The 14,339-nt window shown below is 49.2% G+C and overlaps 1 protein-coding gene across 4 annotated transcripts in view; it reads left to right on the top strand.

Annotated features, from left to right (window-relative positions):
* NOS1 (nitric oxide synthase 1) overlaps positions 1-14,339 on the top strand; it is a 172,870-nt gene that overhangs the window by 124,667 nt on the left and 33,864 nt on the right. For all 4 annotated transcript variants that reach the window (XM_070516150.1, XM_014854713.3, XM_070516147.1 and 1 more), the window contains exons 9-16: positions 2,136-2,275; positions 3,920-4,094; positions 7,134-7,235; positions 8,958-9,152; positions 9,553-9,638; positions 11,987-12,131; positions 13,100-13,204; positions 13,767-13,825. In XM_070516150.1, coding sequence (XP_070372251.1) covers positions 2,136-2,275; positions 3,920-4,094; positions 7,134-7,235; positions 8,958-9,152; positions 9,553-9,638; positions 11,987-12,131; positions 13,100-13,204; positions 13,767-13,825 — 1,007 coding nt within the window. The remainder of the gene's footprint in view (positions 1-2,135; positions 2,276-3,919; positions 4,095-7,133; positions 7,236-8,957; positions 9,153-9,552; positions 9,639-11,986; positions 12,132-13,099; positions 13,205-13,766; positions 13,826-14,339) is intronic.

Here is a 14,339-nt window from a genome sequence, read left to right as displayed (position 1 = left end):
CCCCACCTGACCCTCATGATGGGAACTATTGTCCCATTTCACAGATGAATAGACTGAGTCTCACCATGGCCAAATGAGTGACCCAAAGCTACTGAATGAGCAGAGGGAAAGCTGAACTATAGTCCAAATCTCCTGCCTCCCACCAGGAGGAGAGGAGCTGACATATGGAAGCTGCGTCTAGCATTCAGCTTTTCTGAGTTGGCTAATATGTCAGACTCATAGTATTCATTTCTTCATTCGTTTTTACAACTATTCTACCCACCCATCCCCTCTTTGGGTGGGCTGGACTCTCTGTGGTACCAGCACTGTGTACCACAATTGCTGGCAGCCCGAGTCAATTCATAGGAGCCACCAGGAAAATGAACACCACCATCTCCCCATCCGGGGGTCCTTCAGGTGCTGATGTGGACAGGCTGCGCAGGTAAGGCACAGTCGCTCACAGTGACCGTGCCCATGGGAGACCCACCGGCAGACCCCATGCCTATAATGATCCCGGCACCCAGGCCTGGAGCTCCTGTTATTGATCACCATCAGCCCCAGCCGAGCTGCATCTTTGTTCTTTCCTCCAATGATGCCCCCCACACTCCACGAGCACCTTCCTCCTCCCACCCCACCCCCCCACCCCATGGAACCAGCAAGGCCCCTCCACAAGCTCCTTGCTGCTGCCTTCCTTCGAACGTGGCTTTTCTTATTAAAATGTTGCTATCGTGAGGAGGGGGCTGTAACCAAGGTGACCAGGAGTCGCACCTGTGCTGTTTTAGACTCAGCCAGACTCTCTGCTCCACTTGGCTGAGCGCTAACTGTATACTTGGCTGACCTTGTCCTCGTGGCCACCGGAACATGAACGCCACGGCCCCTTCCTCTCCTTCTGTCTCCAGAAAATTCACAGACGGGTCGTGTTCTCCCAACCCCATGATTTCGTGTTTCCTCTTTCTACTGACACAGCAGAAAGAGTCACCCCAGACCTACCCATGTAGTGGGATCTTTTGAAACCCACTGTCCTTGTACTGTCCAATACGGCAGCCACTGGCCACGGTGCCTAGTGAGCACTTGAAATGGGAGTCCAAGTTGAGACGTGCCGTAAGCATAAAATACACACTGGATCTCAAAGACAAAGAACAAAAGAGATTGGAAGATATCCCATTAGTAATTTTCTTCTTGATTCCATATTGAAATAATAATATTGTGAATAATATTGGGTTGATCTATTATATTTATTCATAAGTTACACACTTATTGGGTTAATAAACATTTAATTATGTTAAATATCTTTAAATATATTAACATTAATAATTTATTTAATAATTTGTCATTAATAACAAATGGTGATATTTAGCACATTTAATTTTGTTATACAGTATTTGATATATTGGATTAATAAATACATTATGTATTTAATTTTAATGTCAGTTGTATTCTTAAAATATGTTAATATCAATACCTTAGTTAATACAGTATTAGTAAATTAATGTAATCAATATATTATGACAAGTAATTATTTAATAATTAAGTAGTATTGAAATTAAAATGTATTATTTAAAAATGAATATATTATTTCATTATACTAACTAGTATAATTAATTAATCTGAATATATTATGTATTTTGCCTGATTTTGTTTGGATTTTTTGTTGTTTTTTACTTTTTTCAATGTGGCGACTAGAAAATTCTAAATCACTTATGGGGCTCGCTTTATATGTCAGTTGGGCAGCTGATCTAACAGGTGCATTGTACGCACTAATTCTAATAGCTCTGCCCTCCTCAAATTCGCTATATTTTCTTCGTGTCTCAGGGCACCCAGTGCAAACACTGGAGTGGGCGCCTGTGATGTCCCAGGCCCTGTGCCCCAGGGTGCTGGAGACACGACAGTCAGAGTCAGTTGTTGCCCTCTGGGGGTTCTCAGTGGGCAGGGAAGACCTGGTAAACATAACACAGCCCGTGCAGGAGGACACCCTGTCCCCCGGGCCCACGAGAAGTTACGCGAGATACCTATGATGTCAGGGAGGACTTCACGAAGGAGGTGGCCTGGCCCGCAGCCTCCAGGGGATCACGTGGGGATCTCTGCCCCTCCCCCACTGCGGTCGTGTTTGGAGGGTCTGGGGCACCTGGGCGTGACCTGGCCGGGTCTGGTTGCAGATCTGCACACAGCAGGGCTGGAAACCCCCCAGAGGCCGCTTCGACGTCCTGCCACTCCTGCTCCAGGCCAACGGCAACGACCCCGAGCTCTTCCAGATCCCTCCAGAGCTGGTGCTGGAAGTGCCCATCAGACACCCCAAGTAAGAGGGGCTGGCATGCAGTGGGTGAGGGGGGGTGGGCTGGCCCAGGGCCCCTCTCTGCCCATCCCGTATCCCCCTGCCTCTCTCTCCAGCCCAGACAGAGGCTGAAAGGGGGTCTTGGTTCCTATACTCACTGTGGGGCCGGGGCAGACCGGGCTCCCTCGAGAATCAGTAAATCTTCCTTGACCAGCCTGGGGCCCGCCGTCTTTCCTGACTCAGTCTCCCTTCTCACCCCACTCCTGAGCGATCACCCCACATCTGCTCTTCGTCCAGCCCCAAGGGCTGGAGGAGCAGAAGCACCCACCATCTTGTTGTGTGCACAAATTTTAAAGAGAGGGAGCCTTTTAAAACTCTACCTGACCCAGCGTGGGCCAAGTCCAAGAGGAATTTGGAGCCGGGAAGGAGCTGCGAGAGCTGGGGCCAGCAGCACGGGCAGATTGTGCGCTTTGAGAGTCAAGGAAATCCACAGGGAGACAGTGGCCCCGGGGGCAGAACTGCGGGGGCCACTAGAAAACGCGATCGTCAAGATAAATATCATTTTAATGCAATATTTTAAAAAATCAAAATTAACTCTTTTAAAGATCCATGATGCATAATATTTCAAAATTTAACACACGGGAGCCAGCTCAGGGTTGAGAGGAGGGTGGAGTGAGCAAGGTGAATCCTGCGAGTCCAAGGGGGAATCCTGACTTTATTTAAAGTTTCGATGATTTATTCATCACGGACTTTTTTTGCATTAATTTTGATTTTTGTAAACATTGAATTAATTAAAAATGTTGATAAATATATAAGTAATAATAATGATCATGATGACTGGGTTCGTCGGTGCCCCGTTCATTTTGCGCCCAAGGCTGGTGCCCTAGTCCCAGTCCTGGAGAGGGAGCAATGTCCTGAGGCTCCTCACTCTGCCCCATATCTGGGAACTCACTCAGTCTGCCTGATGACACTTGGCCTACATTCACTCATTCATTCATTTGCTCATTTATCACAATCTCTTATTCCCACTCTGGACCAAGCATTGTGTTAGCTTTGGGGCTGACTTGGTCCCTGCCTCCGTGGCGCTTTCGATCTCACAGATACACATCTTACACATATAGTTACCCAAATAATCGCTTAATTCCAATAAAGTCCTGCAAAGGAAATGTTATGGCACTGAAAGGCATGAAGTCACCTGACCCAACCCAGAGTGAGCATCAGAGCAGGCTTCCCAGAGTAAGCTGCATTTTAGCTGAGAACCAAAGTGTGGCTAAGAGCTGGACAGGCACAGACGGAGGCAGAAGATCCCAGGAGGAAGGAACTGCTGTGCAAAGGCCCTGGGGTAGGAAGGAACTCAGTGAGACTCGCTTTCTCCTGGACTAACCTTCAGGCTGGGTTTGGGAGATAAACAGCCCCCTAAGGCAGTGGTTCCCAGGCCTGGGTGTCCATCCAAATCACCTGGGAAATGTGTTAAAATGCATATTCTCAGGCCCCAGCTGTGGAACCTGAGATTCCAGAGGTCATAAGCAGAGCCCAGGGATCAGGCTCTGACGTGGTCAGTTGGTCAGTCGCTGGCATTCCAGCATCCCCAGACTAAGGCTGTCCCACCCACTGCCTGCCGACGAGGCTCCTGCCCCCTGGCGAGCGGGACTCTGCTGCTCTCTGCAGGTTTGAGTGGTTCAAGGACCTGGGACTGAAGTGGTACGGCCTGCCCGCTGTGTCCAACATGCTTCTGGAGATTGGCGGCCTGGAGTTCAGTGCCTGTCCCTTCAGCGGCTGGTACATGGGCACGGAGATTGGCGTCCGTGACTACTGTGACAACTCACGATACAACATCCTGGAGGTAAGGTCCCTCCCTGTCACGTGATGGGAAAGTACAGGCAGAGGGGCTGGGCTCGGCAGCCCTTCCCCACAGCTGGGCGTTGGCGCTTGGAAACTGGAAGGGCTTCAAACAGAACCTGCCATCCTGCTGAAGTCCTTGGCGGTTGCAGAGCCGTCTGTGGCGTTAACAATGCGTGTGCTATGTGCTGGGCCCCGTGCAAAGTACTTTGCGTGTATTACGTGCTCATTTAATCCTCACCACAACCTTTGGGTATGATAATCCCCCTTTCACAGTTGAGGAAACAGGTCTTTTGGAGGGATGAAGGGACAAGCTCAAGGTCACACAGCTAGCAAGCGGCAGAGCTGGGATGCGAACCCAGTCTGGCTTTGTGGTCCAAGTTCATAACCACTCTGCTACACTGCCTCCCAGCATCAAACCCTGTTAGAGGGGTTTGAGAATGACCTGTGAACTTGGGGCATTTTTTGTCTCTTTTCTGAAAAGCAAGAGAGGAGGGTTGGCAGTGATTCCCCACCATACGCATCTCTCAGTGAGGGTCTGCTTCCCTCCCTGGCTGAGTCATCCTCCTCTCCTAGAGAGTGCTGGGGCCGAGTGCTCCCTGGAGCTGAGCTCTGGTGAAGGCATCAGGGTTGCTCCGGTTTTGTCAGCAAATGTTGTTCCTACAACGGTCTGCTGTGGTCGGCCTTGTTTCAAAGAGGGCACTGAGAAACAGAGAAGTTAAGTGCTGGGCCTCTGTCACCCAGTAAACAAGGTACAGAACCAAGATTAGAACCAGACCCAAGCCTTGGGTTGATGTTGTTAAGATCCGTGGATGTTCACACGGATGGACCTCGAGGGGGTGATGCTGAGTGAAATAAGTCAGACAGAGAAAGACAAATACTGGACGATCCCACATATACGTGGAATCTAAAAAACGCCAATCCGTAAAAACAGAGAGAAGAATGCTGGCTACCAGAGGTCGGGGTGCAGGCATTAGGGAGGAGATGTTTAAGGGTGTAAACTTGCAGCTAAAAGATAAATAAGCTCTGCAGATCTAACACACAGAATAATAATTATAATCAACAATACTGTATTATAAACTTCAAAGTTGCTAAGAGACTGGATCTTAATTGTTCTCACCGCAAAAAAGAAATTATAATTATGTGACATGATGGAGGTGTAAACCAACACTCTGGTGGTAATCATATTGCAATATATAAATGTATCAAATCAACACCTTAAATTCACATAATGTTGTATGTCAGTTACATCTCAATGAAGATAAAAAGTCCGTGGGTGTTAGCCTGGAAACAGAAGCCAGGGGTCCTGAGCCTTGCCACACATTGGATACCTAGGGAACTTTATTATGCGGGGTCCCACTCCCCAGGATTCGGGTGTCCTTGGTCTGGGGTAGGCCCTGGGCATCCGCATTTTTCTAAGCTCCCCAGAAGATTCTACTGGGCAGCCACTGATCTCTACAAACTTCTGGCAGGAAAGGAAAAGACACTTCAGGCAATTTCCATAGATGTGGCTCAAGTTACCTTTGGGGATTTTTTTGGTCACATAGTCTTCTTTTCTGCAACTAAATTCTATTCTTTTAACCAAAATAATGCTGTAGAAGTGACAATAGCATCCTGACTGACTATACACACTTTCCTCTCTCATAAAATAACTCCAGTTTTATATGTATTTATGTAAAGCAGCAAATTGCATATTTTCTGCATATGTATCACTGCCAATGACCCCCAAGCAGAACCTGATGCCTCAGCCTCAAAGAGTGAATTAATAGGTCTGCTTTCATGATCTCTGCTTACCTTTCGATTGCGAAGAGTAGTCACTGGGTGATTTAAATGACACTCCCTCCCACCCAGCCCTCTGATTCTAGCTGCCATCGTGTACAAATGTTGACAGCTGGAGCTGGGAAGCGATTTCCCTAAACCTGAGACATTGTCGCATTCGAGCTCCGTAATGAGACCTGGGTTCCCACAAGTGACTAGAATTGACAGAGGAAGTGAAAAGCGAGGATCTAATTAATGAATTTTCTACTGGGTCTTCCCCACTCCTGACATCAGCGCCTGCTTCAGCTTGAGCTATAACGTAAATGTCAGGGGTTGTTTTTTCCAGGTAGTTTTTCCAAAGGAGTGAGCTGGCTGGGGAGCAGCTCCAAGGTCTTTGTCATTATGCGTCTGCCTGGGCTCCAGCTCCAAGGCCACCTGGCTCTGTGGGCGTTGGACAAGTCCATGCACCTCTCTGAGTCTCCGTTTCCTCTCTGCCAGATGGAGTAGGCAGGTGTCCCCATGAGCTCAAAGCACCCATGATCCAGATTCCAAATAGTGGCCATTCCAGGGTGGAACAGGATGAGTGGCGAGTTTTTCCTACTACAAAGCAGATGATGTCACTCCTAGACCCACACCTCTGTTTAAAAACCCTCCGAAGACACCCCATCCCATTTGGAAGGAAATCCTGACTCCTTGGCACATCCTTCAAGATCCTGCATGATTCAGTCCTGCCTCTCTCTCTCTCCCATGAGCTCCCCTTGGCTCACTATCCTCCAGATCCACTGGCCTTCCTTCTGTATCTCAGATGGCTCAAGCCTGATCCCACGTCAGGGTCTTTGCACGTGCTGCTCTTTCTTCCTAGAAGCTTCCCTCCCTTGCTCTGCAAATGTCTTGCTTCTTATCATTTCGTTCTCACCTGGCATCCATCTCCACAGTGGGCCTTCCCTGACTATCCTGGCTCCATTAATCCTGCCACCGTATGCCTCTTCATCCCATTTCCTTGACTTATTTTCTTCCTAGGAATTACACTCATCACAATATTAACCATCTCTCTCCCCCACTGGAAGGTAAACTCAACAATAAAAGGGCCAGCCACTGCTCTCTAGTTTCCTGCTACCAGTAGGTTCTCAATAAACAACCTTGTGAGTGAGTGAGTAATCAGTCTGCCAATGGGTTGATTAACTAATTAAGAAATTCATTGGTGACACCAGCTAGCCCTGCCCCTCTTTAGTCTGAAATCCAGAGGCGCCCCAGCCTGTGAGTCTGTCTTTCCTTCTCCTTTCAGGAAGTGGCCAAGAAGATGAACCTGGACCTGAGGAAGACGTCCTCCCTGTGGAAGGACCAGGCGCTGGTGGAGATCAACATTGCCGTTCTCTACAGCTTCCAGGTAGCGCCAGGGCGCGCATCCCGGCGGTCAGGCCTCAAAGGGGCACCAAACCCTTTCAGAGCCTTGGAGCAGAAGATCAGGAGACCTAGCACCTGGGGGGAGTCTGTCCCCAGGAAGGGTCTGCCCCCATCATGCGTGCCTGCGTCTCCACTGTGGATCTTGGGTGGGCACCGTTTGAGGCAGAGATGAATAGGTAGGGGAGTGGGTGATGTTGCTTACAATTTTTTAGAACTGAGATGGCAAGACGCCCTCTGTGTCTTGTTGCCTCTCAGGGATTCAGACGATCGCATAACAGAGGCAAATACTCATCATCGTTCTCAGAAGCATATAGGCCCCTCCATGCATGCGGCTCTGTGGTAAATGGTATTAAAGTAGGATGGCTGTAAACTGTGTCATCTAAACCATGACGCTTTTGAGAGCAATAATTGTCCCTGCTAATAGCTGTGCCGGGACGATGGGCATAGCTGGGATTCTCCTGGGCAAACCAGGAGACTTATAGTATAAAGGTCGCTCTCTACCATAGAGACCAGCTCTGTCCTCTGGGGGCTGACCATCTGGGGAGCTAGACCCTCATGGACATCCATGGAAGGCACACACAGACAGTAGAATGAACGTAGCAAGTCATGGGTAGACATGGGTATGGACCAGAGGTCCCAGTCTAGAGTAGGGAGAATGGGGACACTAAGGAATATCCCAGGGAAGAGACAGTGGAGATGAGGCGAGGGGGACGGACGTGCCCTCCCTTCTCCCTCAGCCACGGAGGAGCGAGCTTTCCGGAGTTGTTGAAATGATGGAGCGTGGTTTGGTGGACTGGTGGACCGGCATGAAGACCGGCGAGTCAGAGACAGCAGAGATGAGAGGGAGATGAGTGATTGAAAAGGAAAAGTGCAGGAAGGGGACACGGTTTTGTGGGCAGAGATGGACAGCACTGCTTGGATAAGGTGTGAATCCAAACCAGCCAACCACAGCGGGCCCCGGGGCTGGGTACCCAATGTTCAGGCCACCCGCCTCTGCTGGGATTTCCTTGCTTTCATTTTACTAAACTCATCCTTATGACTTAAAAATTTCTATTTTAGGAGGCTGTTGTATCAACATCATAAATGGAGAGCCAATATCAGTTGTCATATTAGGAAGAGAATTTTAAATGTAAATAAATACACAACACAAGGAAGATGAAACCAAGTTGTTGAATTCTAGCTAGATAAGAGAGAGGTTCCTCTCTCTTATTAAAAAAAAAAGAGAGAGGGGCTGGCCCAGTGGCCTAGTGGTTGAGTTTGCGCGCTCCCCTGCAGGCGGGCCAGTGTTTCGTTGGTTCGAATCCTGGGTGCGGACATGGCACTGCTCATCGAGCCACGCTGAGGCAGCGTCCCACATACCACAACTAGGAAGACCCACAATGGAGAATATACAACTATGTACCGGGGGGCTTTGGGGAGAAAAAGGAAAAAATAAAATCTTAAAAAAAAAAAAAGAGAGAGAGGGGTAAGGGGGAGGAAAGAGGAAGATTGGGAAGAGAGGCGTTAAAGACACATTAGCACCAAACAGAGACTTTCTCCTCGGTGTAATCAGAGGGATTGAAACAGCAGTGTGGAGAATCACTTTATACCGCCTAAAATCATCTCCAGGACCAGCCTTTGGGAACCACTGCTCTATGGGGGAGGGAGTCCCAAAATACCCCAGCTTCTCTTACCTCCTGACTCCTTGTCCCCTCTCCTCCCACAGAGTGACAAAGTGACCATCGTTGACCACCACTCTGCCACTGAGTCCTTCATCAAGCACATGGAGAATGAATACCGCTGCCGGGGGGGCTGCCCCGCTGACTGGGTGTGGATTGTGCCCCCCATGTCTGGCAGCATCACCCCTGTCTTCCACCAGGAGATGCTCAACTACCGGCTCACCCCCTCCTTCGAATACCAGGTCCTGCCCCGTCCCTGCTTCTTTTCGGGCTAAGTCTTCAATATCCGGTGTGTGGGTTATGCTTAGAGCACATCTCAGTTCAGACTAGCACTTTGAACACTCAGTAGCCAACATGGCTAGTGGCTACCGTGTGGGACAGCACAGCTCTAGCTGGAAGACTGATGGAGCCGAAATGAGTAGTCTGGGGTCACAGGAGAGTGTTTGAGAGGGACTAAGAGTGGGTGGGAAGGTGTAGCAGGACAATGCATGGAGGCTGGACCAGCCACTCTGTCCTGGTCGCCACTGGCAGAATCACTGGGGACTGGGCATGGGTGGGCAGCCACAAGCCCCCAGGGAATCCTGAGCATCTCCAAAGAGGACCCACATTCCCTCGCTGCCTACCATAGTCCTCTCTTTCCAGCCTGATCCTTGGAACACCCATGTCTGGAAGGGTACCAACGGGACCCCCACAAAGCGGCGAGCCATCGGCTTCAAGAAGCTGGCAGAGTAAGTCTCCTGGACTTGGAGTGGGGGGAGTAGATGTGCCCAAAATCTCAGAGAGCTCCAGGAAAGGAGGCAGGCCAGGTGCTTGTGCCTCTGACCTCTTGTGTGATGTGATTTCTCCATTTTCTCCAACCCCCTGCGCCTTCTTTGCCTCAGAGTATGGGATGTGAATGTCGCCACAACTCTTCCCCCACCCCAGCCTCCCTTTCCTTGCCCCATTTTCCTAAATTCTTGTCCTGGAGGCAGTGGTGTGTTGGTAAAACAGCTCTCTGAATAATAATAGTAGTCATAGCAATAATAGTAATAATAGGTTTGTAACGTTGGCCAATGTCCATGGTGTAAATATTCCCACTATGGCCAATTTCATGTCAACAAGAAGTCACTGAACCCAGAGCAGAGGGGAGCTGGGATGAGCCGGCTCCAGCACACCGCTGCCTAGAGGGGGCTCTCGTCCAGGCCTGAACTCTATCTTCACTCACTCATTCATTTATTCATTCATTCAGCCAACAAATAAATACTGAGCGCCTACTCTGTGCCAGGCACTGTGCTAGGCTCCAGGGATGCCATGATGAGCCAGATGAATGTGGTCCCTGCCCTCATGAAGCTCGCAGCCATTCATTTGTCAAAGAATCACACAAATACGGTAAACGTTGCGAGTGCCATTGGGAACACTTCATGGCCGCAAATTAGACTTAACCAAGTTGGGGAGGGTAGAGAGGGCTTCCTTCAGGAGATGACAACTGAGCTGAAGAGATGAATAAGACTTAATTGACAAAGAAGGGAGGGAAGGGGGTTATGGACCAAGACCACTGAAGAGCGATTGCCCTGAAGAATGCATGGATAGCCAAGGGACCGGCTGACAAGTGGGATGGAACCAATGATGATGATCCAATGGGGATGCCAGCCTTCTCCTAAAAAAGAGAGCCCCACTGGTCCATTGAGCACAGACCCCTTATTTGGAGCTCGCTTTCTGGCAGAGGAGCTGGGTATGCACTGACTTCCTTCCTTTCTTCCCTCAGCCCCCTTGCACCCAGAACTCTCTACATATGGCAGCTAGTTGTGCAAAAAGTGCTGTCCGTGCCATGGACCCATGAAGCAAGATACTGGTGGGCCTTGCAGGGACTCAAACCTAGGTCCTGGCTCCATTAATATGGCCCATGGCGTCTCTCTCCCTCTCTCCTAACCCCATCTTCCAGCCAAGCAAGAACATATCAGCAGCCATTCTTTCCCTAACGAGAGAATCGCAAATATTCGCAGGGAGGGCAGCGTTTGGCTTCAGTTCAGTTCAACTGTCTCTGGGGGAAGAAGGGAGGGAGAAATCTAAAACGTTAATTGCACTATTGCATTTGGGGTGGAAACAATGGGAGTTAATTATAGATGCCTTTTTCTGCTCCCATCATTCAAAGGGAACCCTCCAGGCACCTTTTATTCTTTTCCATTTCTCCCTCCTAGCTGGAGTGCTCCTGCAGCGTGGGTGGTTTCCCTGATTCTAAAAAATGAGGAATTTGCCACCAATAATCCCCAGGTGGAGGTAATTAGCAATTTGTCTACACTGAGAGCTGGATCAGGGATGCTCGCTCAGAAGGAGAGTCTGGGCCTCTCGCCTGTCTGCTAGCCCCATGCCCTCCTAGGCAGGGAGGAAGGAACTCTGGTTCTGAATTCTCCATGTAGCTAGAAAGAGCCTAGACTTGCCATTTAAACTCTCCAAGGCTTTGATGTAGCAACATCTTTAAAATTCATTCCTTCTTTTGAGAGATGCACATTTAGCGCCCACTGGGTATCGAGGTCTGTGCAAGACCCTGGATGTGCAAGGCTGACTGAACCAGACCTGGTCCTTCCTTTGGGGATCTGTAAACCTCTAAAATTCCTTTTAACTCAACACATGGTGATTTCTTAGTGATTTGTTCCCCTCTCTCTGACACGTGCACACACGAATGTAAGCCCCATGACAGCTGCTTGTCCATAGCTACGTTCCTCAGCTGCTATAACAGTGCCTGGCACATAGATAAGCACTCAACAAACATTTGAGGAACGAATGAATGAGTGAATGAGTGAAGGATCATCTTTTGGGGTGATGCTTGGTAAACCAAGGTTCTCAAGCCGGGACTCGATCCATCAAGTAACAGACTAACAGAACTAACCAACCATTTTAGCTCATGACTAGTTGCTCTGGAGGGAGTTCATAAAGGGGTGAGTATGGTGCCTAAACTCAGGCCTGCTCTGTCCATGCCACCATCAAAGACCAGGAGAGCAAGTAGTCTCCTGTTTATGTCATGGGTCATGGGTCATGTTTCTGCCCCAAAGGCCCAACCTGGCATTTCCCATTTTCCTCTCCATTCTCTTCCCCGCAGAGCCGTCAAGTTCTCGGCCAAGCTGATGGGGCAGGCAATGGCCAAAAGGGTCAAGGCGACCATCCTTTACGCCACAGAGACGGGCAAGTCGCAGGCCTACGCCAAAACCTTGTGTGAAATCTTCAAACACGCCTTTGATGCCAAGGTGGGTGGGGGCAGTGCCTGCTCTCGGGCCCCTCGTGGTAAATAAGGGGAGAGAGGGAGGTCACCGGGCAAGAACCCTTTGAGAATGGGTGAAAACACTTTGGAAGGTGCCCGTCAGCATGCACGTACACATCTGCATAAATTTCAGGGGACCGTGTTGCCCCTGTCCCTGTGAGCCCTCCAGGAGTCCAGAAGTCACAAAATGAAACCCCCATGTCTAGAGAAAAATGTTAGAAAGTTTATGAAAAACTGGAGTCAGTTTCGAAACTCTACATTAAATACAGTTTAATGGGTTTCTTTGCCACAGGACCTCTCAGAGCCTTTCATGTGCAAGTATGTGTTATGATCTCCAAAAGAGGAGGGGAGAGAATATGAATGTTTCCCAAACATTTCATGGCTCACTTATTTTCAAGGAGCATCTCAGGAGACAGGGCTTCCCTAGAACCCACTTTGGGAAACGTTGCTCAAGTGATGCTAAGATATAGGGCAGGAATTTTTCCCTGAAGCAGGGGTCACAGACTGGTTTGGCCCAGGTCCTCCCCACTGCTGGAGGCAGGATAAGAAAGGAGGCTGAGCAGACTGGGTCAGACCCAGCCATCGTTCCCAGCCTAAATGTGGTCAAGAAGATTCCAGGATCAGTTGATTCTAAGAAGCTCAAAGGTCTCAGTCAAGATCTGTCTCTACTGGCAGCTGACCCCTTGTAACATTGCCCCAGATTCTCTATGGCCCTTCAAGCCACAGTGACCATAGAAAGGTCCCACACCACCAAAAAGCTTTTAGTTCTACCCAGTTGAGCCCACTGAAATTGTGATGCCCAGAACTTTCGTTCTCCTTCCAAAGGAGATGGCTCAAGATGGGTCACCATTTTCCTCTCTCTCTCTCTTTCTCCTTCCCCCATCACTTTTGGTTCTTTCTCATCACCTTCCTCCTTCCTCTCCCTCCGCCGTTCCTTTGCCCTCTCCCACATAGGTGATGTCCATGGAAGAATATGACATTGTGCACCTGGAACATGAAACTCTGGTCCTGGTGGTTACCAGCACCTTCGGCAATGGAGACCCCCCTGAGAATGGAGAGGTGAGCTGAGCTTTCAGCAGTTCTAGCGTGTGTTTCCATTAGTGGGAGGAAGAAGGGGCAGAAGCTAGACCTCCTATTCAGTAGCAATCCTCCCAGAGGCCTCAAAGCCGGTGACTTCAATTTGAATCCAAGTTCTGCAAAGATTGGACAATTGCGTGTCCTCAGTCTATTGGTGTCCACCGACTAGCTGATCCCGGGTGAAAATGTTGTCACCTGAGTGAATTACTTCTTTGGAATGGATGCTCCAATCAAGAGCTTGGTGTCCCCTGCTCCAGATAAGAGGAGTGGGGACAATATTTTTATAGAGAGAAAGCCACAAAGGGGATTTGTATGCTGAGGGTGGAGGAGCCCACAGCTGTAGTCCTTTAAAGAGCTGGCCTTTCCATGTGCATGTGCAGCTCAAGCGTTGCTGCCCAGCCCGAGCCCCTGAGCGTCTCTGACATCCTGAGACCCAGGCATCAGCTCCTCTTTGGCCACCTAGGACCCTAGGTCCTCAGCACCCGACCATCTGCCAGGTTTGATGATACGAGCTTTACATCCCACTCATCTCTTTTGCCTCTAGAAATTCGGCTGTGCTTTGATGGAAATGAGGCACCCCAACTCTGTGCACGAGGAAAGGAAGTAAGTGGATGACCCTCCAGTGTCACAGGACATCCCATGGGAGTAACTGAAAGTTGTCTTTTGGCACCTAGTATTCACATTTGAGTTCTGGATGGCAGTTGTGACCGACCTAAGGTCCATTTGTGACCTATTTTAGCCGGTGGGTGTCTGCGGCCCACATTTTGATGACTAGGAGGTCTTGGTCTGGTCGCCTTACAGCCATGTGCCTCACTTTCTTTTTCCACCAAATAGGGCTTATTATACCTGCCTGAACTTTCTAATTTGTGAGAAGAAAATTAGAAAATAGATGGAAGCGTCTTGGGAAAAATGAAGAGCTCTGTGTAAATATCAGCTCTTATTATCTCCTCCCCCTTTGGAAACATACATTCAAAGTTGGTGAAATGAACTTGTTTCTGTAGAACTTTTCCATTTGATGCTCATGGCGGAGTTGCAGCTTATGTAGAGTTGAGTCCAAAAGATACCTCGTTAGACGAAAAATGCCTGCAGTCCAAAGATGTTCATGGTGAAATTACAT

This window comes from Equus asinus, chromosome 8 (assembly GCF_041296235.1).
Source record: "Equus asinus isolate D_3611 breed Donkey chromosome 8, EquAss-T2T_v2, whole genome shotgun sequence".
NCBI classification, from domain to species: Eukaryota; Metazoa; Chordata; class Mammalia; order Perissodactyla; family Equidae; genus Equus; species Equus asinus.
The sequence above is the reverse complement of the archived record's forward strand: the minus strand, read 5'-3'. Positions and strand labels throughout refer to the sequence as shown.